Genomic DNA, 26,884 nt, shown 5'->3' with positions numbered 1-26,884 from the left:
AGGTTAATGGAACTTCAGATCATTTTAGCTGCATTTAGTGACCCACTGCAGATGCAGTCTCACTGGGCCTCCACTCTGCTTGGATCAACTGGGCAATAGTAACATGTTTATTGATTACATCTCAGCCTCAACACTACCATACCCTCGGAATCAAAAAGCTCCAAAACCTGGGCCTCAGTACCTCCCTCTGCAACTGGATCCTCGACTTCATCACTGGCAGGCCGCAGCCTGCAGGTCGGAATTAACATCTCCTCTTTGCTGACTATCCGCACCTCAAGGATGCCTGCTTAGCCCGCTGCTCTACTCTCTCTACACCCACGACCGTGTGGCTAGGCACAGCACAAACACCATCTGTAAACATGCTGCCACTAAAGCTGGCAGAATTTCAGGTGGTGATAAGGAAGATCTGTCAGCTGGGTGAGTGAATGGTGTCACAGGAACAACCTCTCACTCGATGTCAGTAAGAAATTGATTGTGGACTGCAGAAAGGGTGAGTCAGGGGAGCACCCACCAGTTTTCACTGGGGAATCAAAGAGTGAGCAGATTCAAGTTGCTGGGTGTCAACACCTTTGAGGATCTATCCTGGGCCCAATTACAAACAAGGCACTACTCATTAGGAAATCTGCTGGAAGTTAAAACAACGCACACAAAATGCTGGTGGAACGCAGCAGGCCAGGCAGCATCTATAGGGAGAAGCACTGTCGACGTTTCCGGCCGAGACCCTTCGTCAGGACTGACCCTCCTGGTGAAGGGTCTCAGCCCGAAACGTCAACAGTGCTTCTCCCTATAGATGCTGCCTGGCCTGCTACAACTCATTAGGAGTTTGGGGAGACTTGGTATGTCAGCAAACACTCTTGCAAATTTTTACAGATGTACCATGGAGAGCATTACCATCTCGTAGGGAGGAGCCATCGCACAAGATCAGAAAAAGCTGCAGAAAATTGTAACCATCAGGGGCACTAGCCTCCTCAGCATCGAGGACAAATTAGGCGACTTTCATCACTAAGGACCCCCATCACCCAGGACATGTCCTCTTCTCACTGCTATCATCAATGAGGAGGCACAAGGGCTTGAAGACCCACATTCAACTTCTCAGGAACAGCTTCTTCCCCTCTGCCATCAGTTTCTGAGTGGACAATGAACCCATGAACACTTCTGTGCTATCTCATTTTGCACTACTTATTTAATTTTATTTTTTATACTTATTGTAATTTATAGGGGTTATTGCTGTGTAATAAAACAACAAATTTCATGACTTATGCAGGTAATATTGAACCTGATTCTGAGTGCAGTGAGTGATATGCTGTAACAGGTGTTGAAGCATCTGAGGGAGGAAGGAGAAGTTAATGGTCAGGATCTTTGTTTACCAATTTTGGCCATTATGCCACAGAAGAAATCCTATGGTCCCAGAGTCAATTTTGAAGACTCACGGATCTACTTCTTCCTGTCATTATAGCATTCAGGTCACTGTAGTGGGAGATAACCAGGGAAGATGTTCATTTGGAATGTTGGCAGAAAGAAATGAACTCATGAGTGTGTTCTGTGTCAGGCTGTTACACCTTTCCGACGGTCCAGTTCAACACAATTGGTACTAGATGTTTATTGTTGGCGTACTTAAAAACCTGCGTTTAATTTTGCCAGTTGCTCCTCTGCCGTTTGAACTCGTGATTCATGATCATTAGCCCAGGAGCACAAACATTTTGCTGTGTCATCTCCCATCAATTGTTTTCCACTCTGTGGCACAGGAGGAAACCAAACACTCAGATCTTTTTCTAAGGGCCAGTAGTTCCATAATAAAATACATGGAAGTCCTTAATTTTTTGTTGCATTGTTAACCAGGAATTATCTGATGGTGCTGCAGTGTTGGACTTCTTGGAGAGTTTAGTAGCAGTGCATGCATGCGTTCCTGCTGCTTCCAGCATTTAATTCTGCCCATTGAAATAGGCAAGCATTTGCTGCAAGTACAGCAAGCTTATTCATTTCAATGTGGAAGTATGGTAGTAAGGCAGAAAGTTAAGAATAAAGCAGTTTATATTTCATTTAAATTGGTTAATTTAAATGCATTTATTTATTTAAAAATATTTAGATATATTCTCATTCAGCATATAATTTTTGATTTTTTTCTGAATAATTCTTGAGTGACTGTTGGAGATATCTGTGATTATAGCACTTTTGACAGTTGGTTCAGCTGGGGAAGTGAATTAACCAAATCTCAAAGCACTTCGGTAGGGATTTATGATTGGCCTACGATTTTGGTGGAAGGAAGTGGGGTTTGCAATCTTGCACCGGTTCTGATTTAGCCCAGCATCCAAAAATCACCTCCTGACCATTTCAGAGCAAACCAGTTTACATGAAGTCATGCAGTCACCAATGTTCTTGCTGCAGGCAAAGCAGGGATTTTGTGGAATCCTTTAGCAAAGAGGTTAAAAAAGCAAGTTGGACCATCATTCTTTTTTAAAATATCCTTTATTGAATTTTGAGCTCAGATAATTTATGCTGGAGGACAAATAAATTGATTCCATCATCAGTGTCCCAGCTGCTGGCATTTAGTTCCTAGCCAAGACTATATTTATTTTACTGATGGCTCAGTGTTTACATCATTAGCGTCAGCCTGAGAGAGCCAGTGCCGGCTGAAGGATTGCTTCCCATAAAATCTGTGTTCTGCTCTTAAGTTCCAGAACCTCTAATAATCCCACGATTATAGGATCCAGTCCTGAAAAGTTAACTCTTTTTCTCTTTCCGCAGGTTCTGACTGTTTCTGGCACTTTCTCTTTTTATTGCAGACTTTCAGCATCTGCACTTTCTTATTTTTGATCTGCAAATAGAATTTGGGATCATTTTAGTACACAGCTTGTTGACACAATAAATAAACTTTTAAAACAACAGTAAAAATGCATGATCAAATTCAGCATTTTGGATATGTTTTGAACCATGATTGCTCTAGTTAATTATATTGTTTACTCTTCACTGAACATTGTTAACATTCATCACAGTTAATCGAAAGAAACAGATTCAGTGGCACCACAGATGGTTTAATGTCTCTAATATTGAGCATTTCACTTTACCCAGTAAATTAGACATCTTCTCCAGTACATTTCAGAAGAACGATCCACTCACTCTCTGCTACAAACAATAAAGATAATCACACAGAAAATGATTCAGGAATAAGATTGAGAGTCAAGCAACCATTCACTTCCACCTCAAACCCTCCCCAACAACACAACATGTCACAACATGACACAACATGTCAAGATTTAATCTTAGTGCTCCATAAAACATCAAAGTTATCAACAAAACTGGCATAAGCCATTGATAGCCTATAATTGTAATGGAAAAGGAGATTATAGTACTGATGATACAAATCAGATTAAAGTTTAGTTAACTAAAGTAATCTCAATGCAAATTAGGTAGGAATTTTTTGCTTGGAATAAAAAGGATCAATAGTGACATTTGTTTTATTTTCGCTTTCAGCTGCAAATCATAAAAAGGCAGTTACTTCAAGAGGATAACCTAGTTCACAACTTATGACTTGACTTCCTTTGATTGCAGAACAAAAGCAGCAGGAGTGAGATATTTGCCTGACAGAAAAGCTCTGGAGTGACATTATCCATTGGGCTGTGCTTACTGTGAAGAGTCTGCAGCTGAAATTAGGTCACATTTTCTGATTTGGGATACACATCAGCCAAGCGTAGGGCGCACTGTTTTCAGAGTGCCCTCATTCATCAAGGTGAGCTATTGAAGGGAGTGCTCTCGCCCATGACAAAACACCCTGCAATGAACCCCAGAAGTTTGCTGGTCACTTCCAGCTACCATGTGCAGTTTTGGCAAGGGGTGCTGCCATTTTACCAATTAGCTGTGTGTGATGGGCTCAGTGAGCATGCAGTTCCTGGAAGCAGGGCAGATAAATCAGGCTTATTATTGCTAGCATACGTCGTAACATTTGCTGTTTTGCAGCAACAGTGCAGTGCGATACAAAAAATGACTACAAGTAACAACAAGAAGTATATTAAAACTTGGTGCAAAAACAGAGCAGAATGGTAAGGTAGTGCTTATGGGCGAAAAGAGCAGCACAGAACCTCCGCAGGTGTACTGTCCCCCAAAATGATCAAGGTCTTCAAGGAGCTGATCCTAAGATTAATATCTTTGGATCAGGAGGACCAGGGACAACCCTTAGTAATAACGATCAGAGACGCACAGAGAGAACCTGTACTTACCGACAAGTTACCTTTATTGTCTCAACTAAAAAGCACGTGGGTTCACAAGCTAACTAGCTATGTGCACCCCACTAGAATTTCCTGACCCTCCATGAACAGCCAATGAAGGGAAAAGGTATCACACAGGAAAGGAGTCCATGCTGGCCAGAGGTTCCTTCTGATCCCGATCTCCACGTGTCCATAGGGTCCTCCTCATCCACGATGGTTGTTCCCTGGTTGCTGGAGAGCCATTGCTGTTACATATTTGAAGTTCCTGACTCTTAGGGTGTTCCTCATCAGTTTAACTAGTGGATCTCCATCCCATTGGCTCAAGGTCACCTGACCTACCGGGGTCACCTTTTACTGGGTCTGGTCCAGGGCTACCAACAATATCGTTCTATGGTCTTTGCCCCCAGCCTTGTGCCTTTGTTTCTTTCAACACTAACTGTTTCAAGCCAGTCAAAGCTAGGAGACCCAGACACTGAGTTTAACGAAATTGCAGATGACTCCTCTGATATATCTGCCACTTTAACAATAAAGTTGTCTGAGAATGATCACTGGTTTAGCAGGCCGTTGCCTGAAGCTTTTTGTGTCCACATTCAGTTGCTCCGATCGGATGATCCCAGAGCGAGAATAGGTTCAGAGTTCACAAAATGAGGGGACTGCAAGGAAGTCTCAGAAAATGGGGAGAAACAAACACAATTGATTTCTCTACTCCCCCATCCTTCATTCATCCAAGTCCACTGATTTGTAGATTGTAGTTCCTTTTGCCTACCTCCACCGTCCTTGATTCGTCGGAATACACTGATTTGTAGACTGTAGTTCTTTCTAACCAACAGAGCGATATCTCAGAAAGTCATCATCCATCATTAAGAACCCCCATCACCCAGGTCATGTCTTGTTCTCATACTACCAACGCTAAAGAGGTACAGAAGCTTGAAGGCACACACTCAGTGATTCAGGAACAGCTTCTTTCCCTCTGCCATCTGATTTCCGAATGGACATTGAACCCTTAAAACACTACCTCACTACTTTTTTATTTCTATTTTTGCATTACTTAAATTTATTTAACTATTCACTGTAATTCACGGTTTTTTCTTTCCATTATTATGAACATTGTACTGCTGCCAGAAAGACGACAGATTTCACAATATATGCTGGTGATATTAAAGCTAATTTTGATCCGGATTCTGATACCAGTTCTCTGAAACCTGTACATTTCCAGGGTCTAAAGATCTTTAGGCCATTGGTGTTGGAGGTTTGTAGGTAGAGTTCCTGCCATGCTCCAATGCCTGGACAACTCTCCTTCTAGAGATTGAGGCCATGTTCATCGGAACAGTGCAGTCAGACCCGCAGCTGAGTGAGCTCACAGAGGATTGCAGGATCGCCAAATGTGCGGAGAGCAATAGATAGCACGCTCTGTCAGAGCGTGTCATTTTTACAGAGCCCGGTGTTCTACATGAATCTCAGTTGCTTTCCCATGCCAGGACTAGTTTTCACTAGACTCAGCACAAGCTGAAGTTCCTGAGCAGAAGCAAGAGTGCCTGACTTTGGTGTCAGGGTAACATCGAACCAAAAGCAGCACCAAAAAGCCCTGGTAAAAAAACGAAATCAAAGGGCAAGCATCACAATGGTTGGAATTATACCCGTCCCAAAGATTAGCCAGCCGGTGGTGTTGTGGCGTCCACGCCGGTCTTTGAGGCGAACGGCCCCGGGTTCAAATCCAGCACATCTTCCATCAGTGCTAGACTGAACACAAAACTAGCAACTCACCTTGTAAAAAAAAATGACAAAATTGCAAAAGAAACAAGATTACTGCCTGATGCACCTCAAGACATGGAAAGGAACATCAAAAGGATTATGATAGTTGGAGGTCAATCATCACTACTCCAGGACATGAATGCTGGAGTTTCTCAGGGCATATTGCCAGGCACAGTAATCTTAAAATGCGTAATCTATGACCTATCATCCATCATTGGGTCTTAGTAGGTATGTACAGTACAGTTATGATTGAACATTTTGGAATTCCATTTGTAGCTCCTCCGGAAATGAAGCAGCACATGCCCGAGTGAAATAAGATAGCAGACCCACAGTCACTGAAAAGTGCAGAGTGAACACAGGCGTTTTGGTTAAGCGCACACTGACCATCAGCGGCCCATTCACACTACAACTCGTGTACTCAATATGTATTGTTTATTTATTTGTGTATTTTTTATTATTTGTTGTCTTTGCGCATAGGTGGTTTGTCTGTCTTTGTTCTGAGTGGCTTTTCATTGATTCTATTGTGTTCCTTTGTATCTACTGTGAATGCCAGCACGAGAATGAATCTTGGAGTAGGATATGGTGACATACTGTGGGTGCACTTTCATAATAAATTTACTTTTGAACTTCATTACATTAATCTCAATTTTTAGTCTCCTCGCATTCTGATCAACTCCATCCCATCTCCTGCTGACTTGATCACTACGAGTAATTTACAGTGGCCACTTAACCTACCAAGTTAATTGATTCGATCCGGGCATGGCTGATGAGTAGAAGGTACTCTTAATGTCAATGAACCGCCAGACAATGACCACTTCCAACAAGAGAGAGTCTCACCACCCACCATTGATGTCCAATGCTATTCCCATTGCTGACTCGCTCATTTCCAATTAAGGATCTTCACCAATTGGGAACTCAGTTGGATCAGTCATGTAAGCATTTTGAGGCATGTTAGAGGCTTGGTATCCTTCTGCGAGAGACTCAGTTTCAAGTTCTCCACGGCCTTTTCGTCATCTATAGGTCACAAGTCAGCAGTATAATAGAATAATGTCCACTTGGATGGAAAAGTACACGTGGAAATTTTAACAACAATTTCCATTAAGTGGTACGGCCAGCCTGTACCCATGGCAACTGTGGGTTAACAAAGGTTAAGTGTTCCACTTTTCAGGTACTTTGTCCTCACGTGGCATGAAGCAGTAAGATTGAGACAAACACCTGGATTGCCAGCAGCAAGCCTGTGACAGTTTGCCAAACTCGTTGATGTTGGCACCACTTCTGCCTGCAGTTCTTTGTTTATATTTAATGCTCTTTGAGCTAGTTGAACTATTTCCACGCGTTTGAGCACATTGAGGAAGCTGATCTCGGAATTTCACACACAGCACTTTCTAGAGTTTACAGAGAATGGTGGAAGAATCAAAAAACACGCAGTGAATGGCAAAGCTGCCTTGTTAATGAGAGAGGTCAGAGGAGAATGCCTAGACTGGTTCAAGCTGACGGGATGGTGACAGTAACTCAAATGACGATGTGTTACCACAGCGTCCCTGAATGCACAACACATCAAATCTTGAAGTGGATGGTCAACGGCAGCAGAAGACCGCAAACATACCCCCAGTGGCCACTTTATCAAGTACTGGAGGTACCTAATAAAGTGGCCACTGAGGCTTTATAATCTGAGCTCAACGTTTAGCTAATACTTCCTCAGTTGTAATAGAACCACGAATCTGACTGCATGTGAGGTTCTTCCACTTCCACCTCTTTCGTGGATATGCTTGAGAAGCAGCATTTCATTCTTCACGAGACATCTGGAAATCTCTTTGCAATGCCTTTCAAAGCCTGGCTGAAAAGCAGTGGGATTGAAATGGCAAGCCATCTCTGTCCTTGTTGCTTGCAAGTAATTTATCCGTGTATTTCCTTTTTAGAAAGGTCTCTTTTGGCTCAACAGACCAGGGATTTTTAACCTCTGCATCCTGTGATTGATTGATGATTTATTCTCTTCCACCAAGACTTCCTCATCTTCGCTGGAGCTGCAACCTTTCTTCACCATTTGCTTTAAACAATTGGCTCCATTTTTTTCTCATAAGATCTGCTATAATTCTGCTTGCCTTGTATTGTTTACTGTAACATGTAAATGGCATGGAATCTAGCCACATTGTATGTAATCAATGTAAGGTGAATTGCGATTTGTTAAAGTATTGCATCCAGTAAATATTTCAGTCATGACTAAATGACCCAGGTCATGCCTTCGTCTCATTGCCACCATCAGGAAGGGGGTACAGAAGCCTGAAGACACACACTCACTGATTTGGGAACAGCGTCTTCCCCTCTGCCATCCAATTTCTGAATGGGCATTGAACCCATCAACACTACTCAATACTTATTTTTCTATTTTTGCACTACCTATTTCATTTAGCTATTTGATAGATATATTGCTGTGATTTATGTTTTTGTCTCTATGATCATATATTATATTGTTCTGCTGCTGCAGAGACAGCAAATTTCATAACATATTAAGCCTGATTCTGATTGTGACTGATTGTAGTGAGGCCTGATCTAACCTGAATAATCCCCATCAATTTGCCTCACCACACTCCCAAATAATCAACAACTGGGGCACTTCAGGAATTGTGAAGTGAAACCTGTGGACCATAAATCAAAGTATGATAATGTCTCCAATAAAATGAAAAAGGATCTAGTGCTTTCCCCATGTATATGATGAATAAACTCTTCACGAGCTTCCAGCGGGTACGGGTGTCGATTATAACCAACATTTCGATGACAAACTCTGCCATCTTCATCAGGGATGGTGCCTGAGCATGTCTAGTCTGGTAGTATTTATACCCTATCGTCCATCCCTCCTGATTGGTTAGTCCTCACACAATCTGGTTTCCACTGTCACAGCTTGTTTACAATCAAATTTCAGTTCTTAGAGTAAGACCTGTGCCTTTGTTAAAATTTTTTCCTCCAGTTTTATTTCAATGGCTTCTTTCACCCGATGGTCCCAAAAGCCACTGGCACAGCACAATCGTTTTGTCCTGTCGGAGTTAATCCTATGGTCATTGTGAATGCAGCGTTCTGCTACCACCGATTTCTCCAGGTAATCCAAATAAATACACCTCCAATGCTCCTTGATACGGGTTTGCACTGGACATCCCATCTGGCCGATATACGCTGCTCCGAATCCTGTAAACACCAATGGTCCTGAGTCGCAGGTCATCTTTGACTCGCACGAACTGTGACCTGAGCTATCACAAACCCGTAAAGAAGCTCAAGCTGGAGAATACATCGAGCATTGATAAATGAATCTAACATTTTTCTCTGTACCAGGTTCATTACATGATGTGAAATTTGTTGTGTTGCAGCAGCAGTGCAGTGCAAAGACAAGACTTCTCTAAAAAGTACAAAATAACTAGTGCAAAAAGGAGGGTTATGGGCTGAGTGCAGGTCAGTGGGACTAGGTGAGAGTAAGCGTTCGGCATGGACTAGGAGGGCCGAGATGGCCTGTTTCCGTGCTGTAATTGTTAACATGGTTATAAATAAAGGAATGACGAGGTAGTGCTCATGGTTTCATGGACCTTTCAGAAATGGCGCTGTCTCTACAGCATTGAGTGTAGATCTTCAGGATCCTGCTCTCCTCCCAGAGAAGAGGACATGCCAAGGATAGTGAAGGACCTAGTGAAGGCGCTGTCAGTGGTGAGGAGGGTTCTGCCCCTGATGGAGCTGGCTAAGTCTACAGTCTTCTGCAGCCTTTTGAGATCCTGTGCATTAGAGTCTACATGGCTGGCTGCAATGGCGCCAGTCAGAATGTTATCCACCATTTATCTGTAGAAATTTGCAAGAGTATTTGGTGACACACCAACCCTCCTCAAACTCCTAATGAAGAGGAGTTGCTAGTGTGGTATTGTAGCACACCGCTACGTCGCTTTGGGCACCATGTGCAGGGGGGAGGCCCATGGGCTGTCGGACCGCCGGATGATCCCCAATTCCTCCATCCTCTGGAACTCCTCCTTCGCCAGTCGGAGCTTGTCCGGGGGAAGCCGCCGAGCGCGGGCGTGGAGGGGTGGTCCCTGGGTCGGGATGTGGTGCTGTACGCCGTGCCTGGGCATGGCCGCTGTGAACTGCGGTGCCAGAACCGATGGGAAATCCGCCAGGACCCTGGTGAAGTCGTTGTCGGACAGCGTGATGGAGCCGAGGTGAGGGGCTGGCAACTGGGCTGCACCCAGGGAGAACGTCTGAAAGGTCTCGGCGTGTACCAGTCTCTTCCTGGGCAGGTCGACCAGTAGGCTGTGAGCCCGCAAAAAATCTGCACCCAGAAGCGGTTGGGCTACGGCGGCCAGTGTGAAGTCCCACGTGAACTGGCTGGAGCCGAACTGTAGCTGCACCTGATGGGTGCCATAGGTCCTTACTGTGCTGCCATTCACGACCCTCGGGGGGGACCCGGTGCCCTGCTGCGGGTGTCGTAACTCATCGGAGGTAAAACGCTGATCTCAGCCCCAGTATCGACCAAAAACCGGCGTCCCGACCTTCTATCCCACACATACAGGAGGCTATCCCAATGGCCAGCCGCCGTAGCCATCAGCGGCGGCTGGCCCTGGCGTTTCCCGGGAACTTGCAGGGCGGGCGACAACGGCTGGCTTCTGCGCCCCACCGCTGGTGGTAGAAGCACCAGTGTTCATTGGGCCGGGGGTTGGCGGGCTCTGCGGCCGGGCCTGGACTGGTTTGCTGCCGGGAGCATGGCTGGGAGACCTGTGCGATGGACGCCCCGCTCACCTTTTTGGCATTCCACAGCAAGTCCGCCCGGGCTGCCACCTTCCGGGGGTCACTGAAATCCGCGTCGGACAGCAGCAGGCGTATGTCCTCGGGCAGCTGCTCCAGGAATGCCTGCTCAAACATGAGGCAGGGTGTGTATCCGTCGGCTAGAGACAACATCTCATTCATTAAAGCCGATGGAGGTCTGTCGCCCAAGCCATCCAGGTGCAGTAAACGGGCAGCCCGCTCGTGCCGTGAGAGTCCGAAAGTCCTGAGGAGCAGAGCTTTGAATTCCGTGTACTTGCCGTCTGCCGGGGGCGACTGTACGAACTCCGCGACCTGGCCGCTGTGTCCTGGTCGAGGGAGCTCACCACGTCGTAGTAGCGGGTGTGTTCTGAGGTGATCTGGCGAATGTGGAACCATAGGTTCGGGGGCTGTGTCCAGAAACCCGGCAGTTTCAACGAAACCGCATGAACAGAGGCGGCGTCGGTCATTTCTGGCCCAAAAATCGTTTGGACTGTCGGGGTCACCAATTGTAGCGGTGTGCTACACGCAGCGCTAAAATTACGACACAGAGTTGGTAACTGCAGTCGAAGGAAAAAACTTTATTTGAAATCCTCAGCCTCACTTTTAAGCCTCCCTCAACCTGCCCCCCGTGGCGCAGAGGCTCCAAAGCTCTGTGCTCGCAAACCCCCGTAGGCTATCTAATTGTGAGTCGGTTCGGATGTGCCAGGAAATGGGTCGCCACAGTATCCTCATGATTGTATGAAATTGTTGGGCCCAGGATGGATCCTCTGAGAGGCTGATACTCAGAAACCTGAAGCTGTACATCCGTTTCACCACTGATCCCTCAATGAGAAATCGTGTGTCTTCTCCCAACTTCGCTCTTCCGTGGTCCACAATTAATTCCTTGGTCTTGCTGATGTTGAGTGTGAGGTTGTTGTAGTGACACCACTCAACCAGCTGATCTATTTCATTTTTTTGTGCCTCTTTGTTGCCACGTAACTTCTGAGATTTTGCCAACAACAATGGTGACCTGCAGATTTTGGATTCTTTCACTTAATTCACCAATCCAGTCCAAACTGGACTCAGCACGTACTCAGCACCCTCCCCTGCAATCTTTTTCACAACTTGTAATGAGAAATGAGAAACAAGGTCATGACTGAAAGATATTAAGATAAAAATAGTGAGCCCAGATTTTTTTTCAACACACTCATCTCTGAACTGAGAAGCAAGATAATATGAGACATAAAATCAAAGAGCATTGACTTTCCAAATTGATGAGAATTACAAAGCTCTCCTTTGCTAAATTGAATTTTTGTTTGTTAATCAAGCACCACCCCTACAGGCACAGGGCACTTGAACCCTCATTTCTTAGCTCTACAGCGATTCCATTCACCCTCTACCAAGACCCTCTAGTGCCACACGTCCACGTCCTGCCAAATTGCTTAGTACCAACTGAATCAATCCACACTATCTGTATCTCTCCTCCATCACCCTAATATTGGCTGAATTTTCCATTTGTTGACACTGAGAAGATTTCCTAATCAGTTGAAATTCCACTAATCAGCAAATTTTAGAAATATTCTATTATTATATTTGTGGTGAATCCTTGCAGGATTTATAGATTTACTGATGTTACCTGGCAACTTCTTCATGTAGCATTTTGGCTTTTGCCCTAGAAGTGAAACAGTCAGGCTAATAATTAATGAACTATTTTTGCATAAACTTAGGAAATACCAAAAATGAAGCTAATGAAGTGTGTCTGCAGTGAAGTCACTGTTATAATGCAGGAAACACTGTGTATAAATTACAGAGAGAAAGACACTGTTGAATGTTGTAGCTGAGTAACTGCAGAGCAATTTTTTGTATCGCGCTCTGGAGGTGGAAAGAATGGATATTTACGTTGGTTGGTGTGAGCCAGTTGAAGAGGCTGCATTCTTCGTGAGAATTGCTGGAGGTATACTCATCCAAGCGTGTGAAGAATATGCCAGCATGTTCGTGACCTGTGCCATTTTGATGATGATGTAGCTTTGACACCTGCCTTATCCTTGTCAGCATGAATTTTAATGTGGTTGGTTGAATTTCTGTTCAATGTTGACCCCCCCAGGATGTTCATTCTGGAGGTTGTAAAGGAACTCAATGCCAAGGACAAGTATTTAAACTCTCTCTTATTGGAAAAGATTATTGCTTTGTACTCTGGTGGTATGAATGTTATCCACCATTTATCGGTTCATGGTTGAATATTATCAAAGTCTTGCTGCATGCAGGCTTGAAGTGCTTCGTTGAATGAGTTACTAATGGATAACCTGTGACATAGGTGAGGCCGCTTCTTACAACTTCAAGTTCCCTCTCTTCAGCAAGAGTCACTCTTGTGGGATGTGAGAATGGCATCAACGTAGCTGTTGTGTTGGAGCACCTGCTGCTCCTCTTTGAGGTGGGTGAAAGGACAGAGGTTAGCAGTTTTGCACATTGCTGGGGGCACAATGCACCCTGCTGGTGTGTCTCCGATGTTCACTCTTGTGATTGCATATTCCCCCAGCTCCTCGTCCTCGAAGTCTCGCCAGAGGAATCTGTGCAGGTGCACTTCTCAGTCTTCCAACCAAACCAAATTGTCACCCAGAGCATGTTTGTTCTGCTCTCATTTGCAGTTACCAGTGAGTATCGCCATTTCTTGACCTTATGTTGGAATTTGGGTTGTTGATGGAACAGTTCCATCCTGGGGTACTGCCCTGAAGAATTCTTGCTGTTATGTCCTGAGGCTGGACGATTGACATACAACAACCACAGTCATCTTCCTTTATAGAGTCCAAACTCAGGGATATATTCTCCATGATGCTGCATTTAGTCAATTGCTGCCTTGATATCAAAACTTGGATCAAATCTGTGATAAGGCCTAGTGGTCCTCACAGGATCCAATCTGGATATTAGTAGATTATTAATGAGTAATTGTGGCTTGATAGAATTGTCAACAACAGGGCAAACTTGAACAATTTTCCACCTTGTCAAGTAGCTCTGGAGAGAGGGGTATGCTTGCCTGACTGGACAATCTCTCTGGTGTTAAGGAAACTGACTAGAATTGTAAGTATCAGTGCTATTAATAACACTTTCAATTCCACACGTTAATTTCAGGTCTGTCTTTGAACAATTGAGGCACAACTGTTTAAGTTATGAACCAGACCAAGTTGGAGTTCCTCATTGTGGAAGACACTAGCAGTAAGGTGGAAGTTCCAGCTGTCAGGGATAATGAAGTGTGTGAAGCTACCATTACTAGAGAGAAGGTTCTTTGGAAACTGAAAGGTCTGACGGTAGCTAAGTCACCTAGACCAGATGGTGTGCACCCCAGGGTTCTGAAAGAGGTGACTGAAGAGATTGTAATGATCTTTCAAGAATCACTAGATTCTGGAATGGTTTGGAAGACTGGAACATTGCAAATGTCACTCCAAGAAGGGGGAGAGGCAGAAGAAAGGAAATTACAGGCCTAGTTAGTCTGACCTCAGTGGTTGGGAAGATGTTGGAGTTCATTGTTAAAGATGTGTTTTCAGTGTACTTGGAGGCACGTGATAAAATAGGCCGTAGTCAGCATGGTTTCCTCAAGGGAAAATCTTGCCTGACAAATCCTTTGGAATTTTTTGAAGAAATAACAAACAGGATAAACAAAGAGAATCAGATGATGTTGTGTACTTGGATTTTCAGAAGGCCTTGGGCAAGGTGCCACTCATGAGGCTGCTTAACGAACTATGACCCTGTGGTATTACAGGAAAGATTCTAGCATGGATAAAGCAGTGGCTGATTGGCAGGAGACAAAGATTGGGAATAAAGGGAGTCTTTTCTGGCTGTCTGTCGGTGACTAGCGGTGTTCCACGTGGTCTGTGTCAGGGTCGATTCTTTTTACGTTATATGTCAAAGATTTGGATGATGGAATTGGTGGCTTTAAGTTTGCAGACATTACAAAGAAAGGTGGAGGAACAGGTAGTTTTGAGGAAGTAGGGAGGCTGCAGAAGGACAGATTAGGAGAATGGGCAAAGAAGTGGCAAATGAAATACAGTATCTGGAAGTGTATGGTCATGCACTTTGGTAGAAGAAATGAAAGGGTTGACTATTTTCTAAGTGTAGAGGAAATACAAAAAACTAAGGCACAAAGGCTCTTGGGAGTCCCTGTGAATTATTCCCTGAAGGCTAATTTGCACATTTAGCCTGTGGTGAGGAAGGCAAATGCAATGTTAGCATTCATTTCATGAGGACTAGAATATCAAAGCAAAGATGTAATGTTGAGACCTTATAAAGCCTTGTGAGGCCTCACTTGAAGTATTGTGAGCACTTTTGGGGCCCCTGTTCTTAGAAAGGATGTACTGAAGCAAAAGAAGGTTCAAAGGAAGTTCGTGAAAATGATTCCAGGGTTGAACAGCTTGTGATATAAAGAGTGTTTAATGGCTCAGGGCCTGTATTCGCTGGAATTTAGGAGAATGAGGGGTGACCTAATTGAAACCTATCAAATGATGAAAGGCATTGGTAGAGTGGATGTGGAGAGGATGTTACCTATGGTGGGAGAGTCTACGACCAGAGGACACACCTTCAGAATAGAGGGGTGTCCTTGTAGAACAGAAACGAGGAGGAATTTCTTCAGCCAGAGAGTGGTGAATCTGTGGAATTCGTTGCAACAGGCAACGTACATAAAGTCTTTTTATGTATATACAAGGCAGAATTTGATAGATTCCTGATTGGTCAGGCCATTGAGCGGGGATGAGGAACGGTGGGGGTGGAGGGAGGGGCTGGGAAGGCAAGAGACTGAGGCTTAGAGGATGGATCAGTCATGATAAAATGGCAGAGCAGATTCAATGGGCCAAATGGCCTAATTCTGCTCCTATATCTTACGGTCTTATGGAGTTCTATTGTTATACTCCAGGTCTTTACTATTGTGCTGGTAAGTTTTTGATAGTGCAGAAGGACAGTTAACTGCAAATTTCAAAACAGATGATTTAAGTCCATTTTCCCACCTAACTCTGATCATCTGTAAACTTGCGTATATTATTTTCATGTCCTTTAATCGTCACTAATCCAGTTCAGAAATAGTTCAGAACTTGTTCTTATTCTTGGTGCAGTCCAAATGACTTTTGTCCAAATGTATTTTGGGGAGATGGTCAAAGGTTCAGAGATCAAATTTTATGTCAGAGAAACAGACAGACAGACAGACAGACATACTTTATTGATCCCGAGGGAAATTGGGTTTTGTTACATCCGCACCAACCAAGAATAGTGAAGAAATATAGCAATATAAAACCATAAATAATAACCATAAACATGTATACAATATACATCCTGAAATGTTTTTTCTTTGCAAACATCCACGAAAACAGAGAAGTGCCCCAAAGAATGAATGACAATTAAATGTTAGAACCCCAAAGTCCCCCCCCCAGCCTCCCCCTCCCACGCACAAGCAGCAACAAGACAACACCCCCTATCCCACCAGAAAAAAAACGCGCATCAGTACCTTCACTGAGCCCAAGCGTGTGCTAAGCAATAGCAAAGACACAGACCAAAGTTACCTCAAAAGCTTCGCATTTCATCCGAAATTCGACAACCCACAGGTTCTCTCTCTCCCTGGCAAGGGAGAGGGAGGTGTCCCCCATTTTCACAGCCAGCAGGAGACATAACAACAATCCGCTGGTTTACGATGTTAAAAGTCTGTTTCATTGCTTTTTTTGAGCTCTGCATTCGAAGATCACAAAGACCTTGGGTCTTCTGGCCCACAACGAAAGATTTCCCAGCCTCCCCGATGACACACGAGTCTCCTGCTGTGACACCAACCCTCATTCTGTCCATCCCAAGACCCCCAAGATCTTAGGCTTCCGAAGGCAAACACTTGGCATGTCGTGGAACCCCCAAGAACGGGTCCCATTCCCATTCCAAGAAACTAAGCCTGCATGTAACTCCAGGTCAGGGTCTTCAAAGGAACCCTGAAAGGAAAAATAGAGATATTAAAGATGGAAATAGAGCTGTTTCCAAAGATGCAAGCAAAGGAGTCTCTGTTAGTCGCTGTTGAAAAGGTGGAGGAATGAAGGGATGGATATATATATATAAAGGAACCCAACTTTACCTGGAATTCAGCCTCGATAATGATAGGTAAGAGGTGTGATGCAGAGGGTGTTGGATGAACTGACTAGTTTTAATTTGAATGAGTCACTTTGAGCAGTAAGTACAGCCTTCACTGATTTTACAACTGCAGCTAATCAGAATTTCCATTGTATGTTTTTGTTAAATCATACACTATTAAATTGCATTAACTTCTTGATAAACTATACGTTATTAATAGTCCAACATGTCATCAGCATTTCTGACGCCACTGCATTGAAGAACATCATAATGTTAAATAGAGTTTGAGATTAAAAATCTAAAGCAAAACTTGTAGATATTTCTATGTATCTGAAGGACAGAGGCATATTAATCTTACAAATAATATCTGTACTTTTGAATCCTACTGCTTGGTGTTTGAATATGTATCTTCTCTTTTTTACATCGAGTGGTATTGATATTCAGACTAGTTAACAAATGTAACACTACTCTTAATTTTTGAGTACTCGTGATTCACATACCGGATGCAGACAGACAGGCAGGGAACTGAGAGATACAGACCATGTGCCAACAGGTGGGATTAGTTTAGAGTGACAACATAACCTGCGCAGGCCCGGTGAGTGGGAGAGTCTGTTCCTGTATTCTTATAAATTGAGATTAGTGTAGGATTATTGTAAATGTAGAACAAAAAGCTTTTTGCTTTTCTGTATTACTGTATGAATAAAAGTGCCTTGAAATTCATCACCAGTTGGTAGTCTGCAACACATCAGTAACAGATAGATTGCGTTTTCCAATTACTTGTTTTTGTGTTCTGTGCGTGGTCTGGGTAGTGATAGGTATGTGGTGTGATGCAGCAGGTGGTGGATGAGCTGACTTGTTTCGATTTGAAGGGGTCCTTTCGAACAACCTGCATTTGTTTTGCATTGCCAGCCAACCAGAATCTGCGAAAGGAAAGGTTGCACACTGTTGGAAGATTAAGTTAAATCTAATTTGATAGGCTGAAAAGTGCTGTGCTGTGACTCTACGAAGAATCGTGAAAAACAAGGTGTAAATGCAAGGTCCAGAAAAGAAAAAGCAACAGAAAGTCAGCATTGATTTAAAAAGCTTGTGCTTTCAGGATGGTAGTTTCTATGTAGTTGGCATTGACTTTGTGAGTTTGTGGGATGATGCTGGAGGCAAGTGTTCCACACCTGCACCAAGGATATCATAAGCACAAAGTACAGATGCTGGGGTCAAAGCAACACGTACAACACACTGGAGGAACTCAGGAGGTCTGGCAGGCTTCATGGAAATGAACAGTCAACGTTTTGGGCTGAGATCCTTCATCAGGACCGAAGAGGGAGGGCCCCACAAAGAAGGTGGGGGAGGGTGAGAAGGAGAAGGCTTTTCATCTGGCACCTACCAGTCTTCTCCTTCCCACCTTCCCCCCACCTTCTGTGTGGGGCCCCTGCCCCCTTCCTCTTTGGTCCTGACGAAGGGTCTCGGCCCGAAACGTTGACCGCTCACTTCCACGGATGCTGCCCGACCTGCCGAGTTCATCCAGTGTGTTGTACGTGTTGCTTCAAGGATATCGCGTTAAGTCATTGCTGCCACCTCCGCAGTTTCATAATGGGCTTTATTTTTCCATCTCAGAATCCGTAATCCAAAACCCATTTTCTGTGGGGGGAAAAAAATTACTGCGCTGTCTTTGACCGATGAAGTGTTTTATTGTAACACTTCCCAAGGAACTGGATACTTCCTTTAGATTGACATTGCTGTGTTTCAAACACAGCCATCCCAATAAGATCCCAGCACATTTTCTTTAGTTGAATGGACGAGCACACAATTTGTGTCAAATATCCGGTAGTTACGTTCACGTTCACAAAAGTATGAAGAATTACTGTGCAGGGAAACAGAAAGAAGTGACCTGCTGATGAACACCCCACAATGCTGTGATTATTCCAGAGTAGAATTCCATTCTACTCTGCTGCTTCCATCCAGCACTTTCCAAACAAATGCACCACACTGCCTTTCTAATCAGTGTGGATTATTTGCATGAGCAGACAGTGTTTGCTGCTGAATTGCTGGGCCATGAAAACCCAAAGTTTTCAGCCTGTCGTCACTTTGCACTCCAGAGAGAAAAAAGGCTCCTGATGCCAGCATAATTTTGATTTGAGCGTTGAATTCCAATAGATGAAATCACTCTTGCTCCACAGCATTTCTAATCCTAGTGTATGTTCAGTAAATTATCATGTTTTGATGCATTTAATTGCATCAACTCAATGGAAAATGTCACAAAAATTAGTATTGAGAACACCACACCAGCGTTGAGGTGGAATAAGCAAAATAATGACTGTCTGTGTTGAGCACACAAAGTTCTCTTGCTGAGAAAACACAGTATACTTATATTGCAGCAGATGCACAACTACAAAAGTTTGTCCCAATAAAAGAATAGAAGGCAGTCAGTGGCGGATGGATCAATAGGTGCACATAAGGGTTGAGACCATGCGATTAGCCCTCCACTCTACCCACTTTATACTTAATAATTGTGTGGCTAAGAATGGCACCAATGTCACATTGAAGTTTGCTCATGACACCGCTGTTGTTGGCTGAGTCCAGGGTGGTGATGAATTGGCATACAGGAGGGAGCTTGAAAATCTGATTGAGTGCTCCCACAACAACCACCTCTCTTTGAATTCTTTACTGTTATCTTATCAGAGAATCTGTCCTGTGACCAGCACATAAACGTAATCACAGAGAATGCACCATAGTGTCTCTACAAGAAGATTGCATAGATTCGGCATGTCAACAAAATCTTTGACAAACTTCTACAAATGCACAGTAGGGAGTAACCTAACTGGTTGCAACATTGCCTGGTGGGGAAACACCAATGGCCAGGAACTGAAAAGGCTACAGAAAATGGTGGATACATCCCAATCCATCACACTCTGGAGTCCATTTACATGGAATGCTGCCACAAGAAAGCAGCATCCATCATCCAAGACTCTGGCTATTTAGACCATGCCCTCTTCTTGCTACTACCATTAGGCAGAAAGTACAGTAGCCTTAGGTCCCACGTCACCAGGTTCAGGAACAGTTAATACCCTACAACCAATAGGCTCCTGAACCAGAGTGCATAACTTCATTCATTGCTACTCACAACTGATTCTACAACCTACGGACTCACGTTCAAGGACTCTTTATAATGCATGTTCTCAGTATTATTTTTTATTTGCATAATTTGTCTTCTTTTGCAGCATTGGCTGTTTGTCAGCCTTTGTCTTAATGTAGTTTTTTAATATAAAATTCTATTTTGTTTCCCTTTGTCCTGTAAATGACCAGAAGGAGATGAATCTATTGGTAGTATGTGGTAACATAGATGTACTTTGATGATAAATTTGCTTTGAAGTTTGGTATATGAGGAGCATAAGACCTTCATCGGTCTTTTACAGCAGTGCAGATACTAAGCTTGATTGATGAGGAAATTTCCCAATCATGTCCATGCTTTCCAGTGTTGTCAGTATAAAAAAAGACTTTAAAAACAGTCATTCATGGTGATATTTACTGGTTAACATCAGCTGTTCAGTTAATGAGTCAGTCTGAAGACTTAACATCCAAAGGTATGTTGTCTTGCCACAGTTTGTGGAGTTCCTGCTTTAGGGAGGAACTGGATGAAGGTAACGCATTGTTATGTCTGTAAATGTTTAATCCTTGTTTTGGAGATGGTTGTAGTTGATTGTGAAATGTGTCCCAAGAATGTGTTTTCACATTTCTTAAAGTAGTCCCCAGCACTAAGGGGTTAAAATGTAAACGAGGGAAGACGTTGTTGACCTGCCGAGCCTGATCATTTAAAACTGGGTACATAATTCTTTTTTTGCAGAGGGTGAAAATCTGTCCTTCAGACGGTGTGAGACTAGATCATTAGTAGTATTTAAAGGGGGGAAGATATACTTTGAATAATCAAGAAATTCATGGACCTGGCAGAGGAATGAAGCCTGGAGTAGATCAGCCATAATCAAACTAAATGGCAAGGCAGGTGTGAAATGCCTGGTGCATACGCCTGTGTTAGGAGAATTGAAGAAAAATGCTTCTACCCATAGTGATGATCTGGAACCCATATTTGTGGAGGCAGAAACTCTCATCACAGTATAACTGGTACCCGAATATGTACTTGAAGAGCTGTAACAAACACAGCTGAAGTGTGAGAGATAGTTGTCTGTATTTTTAGCTAGCATGGACATGATGGGCTGATTAGCCTCCTTTACAGTGGATCTTTATGGTTCAATGGTACAATCATCACAGTGCCTTGGTGTTGCAGAGGAAGTCAGGCAGATGATAACATGCACAGTATCTGTGACTGTGATGGTTCCACGTCTGTTGTCAAAAGTGTTTCACTGACGAATGCGATGGCATCAAACACTGGAAAGCCTCATGGTAGATTGTGTTTGAACTTTGGTTGTGTATGGAGTTGGCATACAACACTGATAAAGTATCGGCTGCTTGCAGATCTGTCAGTGATGGTGTCATAGAAGAAGATAAAAAGGGAACTTTGAATATAGGAAATGTTTCAGCACAGATTTATAGTGCTGCATTCTCTATGTGATGTTTGTTCCTTTTTTAACAGACAGCACCATTGATTGCCAGGTTAATTGATCATTCTTTAGGGTTTGCTGTGCTGAACAAAGTTATAATAGAGGACGATAATTGCATCTGACGTAATTAGATGAAGAGCCACGAAAATCCATTATCCAAAAGGTTTTTAAGAAAACCCACCATTACAGCTCTGGTACTAAGAATAACTGTCATTTATTGCACAGAATTAGAATCACACCCAATTTAACAATGCAGTTGTTACGAATTCAGCTAGATTGACTGTGTGGAGACTCAGAGGCTTTTCCCCAGGGCTGAAATGGTTAGCATGAGAGGGCACAGTTTTAAGGTGCTTGGAAGTAGGTACAGAGGAGATGTCAGGGGTAAGTTTTTTATGCAGAGGGTGTTGAGTGCGTGGAATAGGTCTTTTAAGAGACTCCTGGATAGGTACACAGAGCTTAGAAAAATAGTGGGCTTATGGGTAACCTTAGGTAATTTCTAAGGTAAGGACATGTTTGGCACAGCCTTGTGGGCTGAAGAGCTTGTATTGTGCTGTAGGTTTTCTATGTTACTATAACTGTTGTTCACTGTAATAATCCAGAAAAAAAAGTATTGCTTATTACGCAGCTGTGTGGAGCAGTTACTCTTTATTGTAGGTCAAAGATGTATGTGAGAATTCAGAGGAACCGGTTAGCTCAGGGATGGCCAACCTATGGCGCATGCACCAAAAGTGGCGCATTGGATGATTAGTGGCGCATTGCGCCCCAGTGATAATAGTAAAAAAGTAAGCCTACTCTTGCAAAAAGTATTAACCAAAAACCCATTTGTAGAAAAAAATCTGTAACAGGAACTCAAGTAGCTTAGAGCTAGAACTGGGTTTTACTGAGAATAAATCTAAAACTTAGCAATTACTTTTAGCGATTTTTGTTATTTCGTGCACATCTTTAGGCGTATGTTATCTTCTTTCACATTAATCTATTTTCAATTTTTAAAAAATGATCAATGAGTCAAACTAGGAAAGAAAGACCTTTGTTCTGCAGTCGTTCCATAACTGTTCAATACGCGTTTGATACTTGTTGATACTGGTTGAGCCAATAGGCTGGTCCTGGACTTATTTCCACTTGGAATAATTTACTTATTATTATTTATTTATGGTTTATATCGATATATTTCTACACTATTCTTGGTTGGTGTGACTGTAACGAAACCCAATTTCCCTCGGGATCAATAAAGTATGTCTGTCTGTTTGATCCTGAGGCGCTGGGCGTCTGCACCAGTGGTGCGTTGCAGATTTTTGCCAGTCAGTTTACAATTGACACTCGTGCGCTGCGGAGTTGTGCTTTGTTCGTCCTTTGTGAACATTTGCAGTTTTGTACTTTTTTGAAAATTAAGCCTTGTTTTTACATTCAGTTACTCATCACCGTGCAAAAGAAAAGCAGGAAGTGATAGTAAATGTGAATTCAATGAGTTCAGTGGGAAAATGAGTTCTTATTTATAGCAGGTCCATCATTGTTTGTGAAAACACTTTCCCACATAATAGAAGACATGATCTTAATAGACACTATAGAACACAACATCAGACTGAAATAGAAGGAAAACTGAAGCTAGTGCTTGGGTCTGAGTTACGGAAAGAATATGTGATTAAGAAAAAGGAAGAAATCAAAAGAAGACAAAATATATTTGTTAGAAGTCTCATTAAGGTAAGTAATATAAGACCATAAGATATAGGAACAGAAGTAGGCCATTCAGTCCATCGAGTCTGCTCCACCATTCAGTCATGGCTGATCCAATTCTTCCAGTCACCTCCACTCCCCTGCCTTCTCCCCATACCCTTTGATGCCCTGGCTAATCAATAACCTATCTATCTCTGCCTTAAATGCACTCAATGACTTGGCCTCCACAGCCACATGTGGCAACAAATTCCACAGATTTACCAACCTCTGACTAAAGTAATTTCTCTGCATCTCTGTTCTAAATGGACGTCCAATGTTTATCGTGTTTTTATATTAAATCAATATGTCATGTAAAAATGCTAAAAATGTCTATATTAACATTTTTACAAGAATTGAATGGGGTACAAGATTTGTATGGCGCATCTGAACTCATGCGTGAAAAAATTGACGCATGGAACGTAAAAGGTCGGCCACCCCTTGAGTTAGCTCATTCTTCATTACAATTTCTCTCTTTGCGATTGCCTGTTTCCAAGTGATCCATCTCACTGTCCTGCAGACTCGATCTCAGGTTGACATTCTTGTCTGCATATCTACTTTTTGAACAACTGTCTCTTTTCATCCACTAATTGTAATGTTATGTTCCCACAGGCTAATATTCGGCACTCTGTACCCTGCATACTCTTCTTACAAGGCAGTCAAAACGAAAAATGTTAAGGAATATGTGAGTAACTTTGATTTATTATGTTGGAAATGGTTTCATGTATTGTAAGTAAGAGGTCTGAGGAGAAATGAAGTCTTGGAAGCTGATTTGCTCTGTGTTTGGATTTGTATTATTGTACTTAAGAGAGGGAAATGTGAAAAGCCAGGTCATCTCATGCCTCATCTGTTCATGCCAAGAGATTAGTCCAGAATGAATAACAGCCATGCGTTTTGCAGACCGTGAGCAATGTAGCCCAGAGGAAATGCATGTTTACCGTGCTGGATGGGATGCCAATCTATTGGGTCAAGGATGATTACAAGTTTCTTGAATATCATGGAGCTGAAGTTATCTGGGCAAATGCAGAGTATCCGTACATGCTCTTGTCCCTTGAAAATGATGGTGAGGCCTTAAAATACCAGACAGTGCTTCACACTGCAGCACACCCAACCTCAGACCTGCTTTGGACTTTATATGGCTGGTCCAGTTGAGTTTTTGGTCAATAGCAGCAGGCAGGAAGATGAAGGACTTCATTTGGAAATGCTACTAAATATTCAGGGTGGATAGACCCATTCTTGGACTTCCTTATACTGCATTTTGCTGCGTCCAGGAATGGGCTGCATTGTCTGCTGAGGAGTTGCAAATAGATTGAACATTGTGTGATGATCAGCAAACATCTCCACCTCTGATGCTGAGGATGGAGATGCTTGGGCCGAGGCCATTGTTCTAATGAACTCCTGCAGTGGTGTCCTGGTGCTGGGATGAGTGACTTACAGAAATGGCAGCCATCTTCCTTCATGTAAGGTGGGACCACGGTCACTTAAAGTGCTAACTCTTGATGCCCACTGACTTTTGTCTTGCATTGTCCCCAAATGCTACCTTGCTCTCAAGAGCAGTCGCTCTCATTTCACCTCTAGAATACAAGTGAAGCCTGGAGCTAAGCAAACCAGACAAAGGCCGTTTGGTCATCAGTGAGAAGGTAATTGGCAAGTCAGTGCCATTTCACAGCACTGATGGTGATACCTTCCAATATTTTGCTGAGATGAGGAGCAGACTGATAGGACAATAATCAGAAGGATCGGATTTGTCACACGTACAGTGAACATACAGTGACATGCATAGAGTCAAATTAAATCAGCTAGGATTGTGGTGGGCGTCTCTCCAGTGTCGGCAGCTTCTGGATCCAACACAGCATGCCCTCGACTTACTAACTTAACGGGAACGTCTTTGGAGTGTGGGAGGAAACCAGAGTAGTGGAGGGAGCCCTCACGGTCATGAGGAGAACGTACAGACTCCTTACAGACAGTGGTGGGAATTGAACCCTGATCTTACAGCTGTCACTGTAAAGCTTTCCTCTAACTGAGGATCTTACAAGTTCTAAAGTTCTATAAACTAAGTATAGAGGGCAACCTTACCAACTTTAAAGTTATATCAAGGCCAGTGTTGAAACTGAACTGCAACAGCTTCACTAGAAAATTGGCCAGTTTTGGTCTTCATGTTCTACATCAGGGACAGTTATAGACAATAGAGAATAGGTGCAGGAGTAGGCCATTTGACCCTGCGAGCCAGCACTGCCATTCAATGTGATCATGGCTGATCATTCACAATCAGTACCCCGTTCCTGCCTTCTCCCTATATCCCTTGATTCCGCTGTCTTTAAGAGCTCGATCTAACTCTTTTTTGAAAGCATCCAGAGAATTGGCCTCCACTGCCTTCTGAGGCAGAGCATTCCATAGATCCACAACACTCTGGGTGAAAAAGTTTTTCCTCAACTCCGTTCTAAATGGCCTACCCCTTATTCTTAAACTGTGGCCTCTGGTTCTGGACTCCCCAACATCGGGAACATGTTTTGCGCAGTTTTCGTTGATTCTGTTTACCGTAGTTTTTTGTTGTAGCACCTGCAAAGCGCTGCAGGAGCTCAGGAGGTCAGGCAGTACTTACAGAGAGAAATAAACAGCCAATACTTTGGGCTGAGGCTGTCCAAAGCGAGAAGAAGACAAAAGGAAAGGAGTACAACCTGACAGGGGATAGGCGAGACCAGATGAGGGGAAGTCGGGTGCCTGCAGCTGGGGGGGGGGGGGGGCAGGGTGGGGGGGTGAATGAAGCTGGGAGGTGATAGGCGAGACCAGATGAGGGGAAGTTGGGTGCCTGCAGCTGGGGAGGGCAGGGTGGGGGGGGTGAATGAAGCTGAGAGGTGATAGATGAGACCAGATGAGGGGAAGTTGGGTGCCTGCAGCTGGGGGGGGGGGCAGGGTGGGGGGTGAATGAAGCTGGGAGGTGATAGGTGAGACCAGATGAGGGGAAGTTGGGTGTCTGCAGCGGGGGGGCAGGGTGGGGGGTGAATGAAGCTGGGAGGTGATAGGTGAGACCAGATGAGGGGAAGTCAGGTGCCTGCAGCTGGGGGGGGGGCAGGGTGGGGGGTGAATGAAGCTGGGAGGTGATAGGCGAGACCAGATGAGGGGAAGTTGGGTGCCTGCAGCTGGGGAGGGCAGGGTGGGGGGGGTGAATGAAGCTGAGAGGTGATAGATGAGACCAGATGAGGGGAAGTTGGGTGCCTGCAGCTGGGGGGGGGGCAGGGTGGGGGGGTGAATGAAGCTGGGAGGTGATAGGTGAGACCAGATGAGGGGAAGTTGGGTGTCTGCAGCGGGGGGGCAGGGTGGGGGGGGAATGAAGCTGGGAGGTGATAGGTGAGACCAGATGAGGGGAAGTCAGGTGCCTGCAGCTGGGGGGGGGCAGGGTGGGGGGTGAATGAAGCTGGGAGGTGATAGGCGAGACCAGATGAGGGGAAGTCAGGTGCCTGCAGCTGGGGGGGGGGCAGGGTGGGGGGTGAATGAAGCTGGGAGGTGATAGGTGAGACCAGATGAGGGGAAGTCAGGTGCCTGCAGCTGGGGGGGGGGCAGGGTGGGGGGTGAATGAAGCTGGGAGGTGATAGGCGAGACCAGATGAGGGGAAGTTGGGTGCCTGCAGCTGGGGGGGGGGGCAGGGTGGGGGGATGAATGAAGCTGGGAGGTGATAGATGAGACCAGATGAGGGGAAGTTGGGTGCCTGCAGCTGGGGGGGGGGTGAATGAAGCTGGGAGGTGATAGATGAGACCAGATGAGGGGAAGTTGGGTGCCTGCAGCTGGGGGGGGGCAGGGTGGGGGGGGAATGAAGCTGGGAGGTGATAGATGAGA

General features: G+C 44.2%; 1 protein-coding gene across 3 annotated transcripts in view; it reads left to right on the top strand.

Moving 5' to 3' along the window:
• Nucleotides 1-26,884, top strand: part of LOC132405345 (receptor expression-enhancing protein 2-like) — a 138,404-nt gene that overhangs the window by 9,252 nt on the left and 102,268 nt on the right. Inside the window, exons 1-3 of one of the 3 annotated variants that reach the window (XM_059990077.1) lie at nucleotides 13,000-13,137; nucleotides 13,243-13,357; nucleotides 23,663-23,735. Coding sequence is in view for 1 of the 3 variants with exons in the window: in XM_059990076.1 (XP_059846059.1) it covers nucleotides 23,663-23,735 (73 nt within the window). In the remaining 2 variants the exon portion in view is untranslated. Of the gene's footprint in view, nucleotides 1-12,556; nucleotides 12,661-12,999; nucleotides 13,138-13,242; nucleotides 13,358-23,662; nucleotides 23,736-26,884 lie in introns of those variants that run through there. The other 2 variants (XM_059990078.1, XM_059990076.1) reach the window with 2 other exon arrangements.

This window comes from Hypanus sabinus, chromosome 15 (genome assembly GCF_030144855.1).
Source record: "Hypanus sabinus isolate sHypSab1 chromosome 15, sHypSab1.hap1, whole genome shotgun sequence".
Taxonomy (NCBI): Eukaryota; Metazoa; Chordata; class Chondrichthyes; order Myliobatiformes; family Dasyatidae; genus Hypanus; species Hypanus sabinus.
Note: the sequence above shows the minus strand (reverse complement) of the source record. Positions and strands in the feature narration are given on the sequence as shown.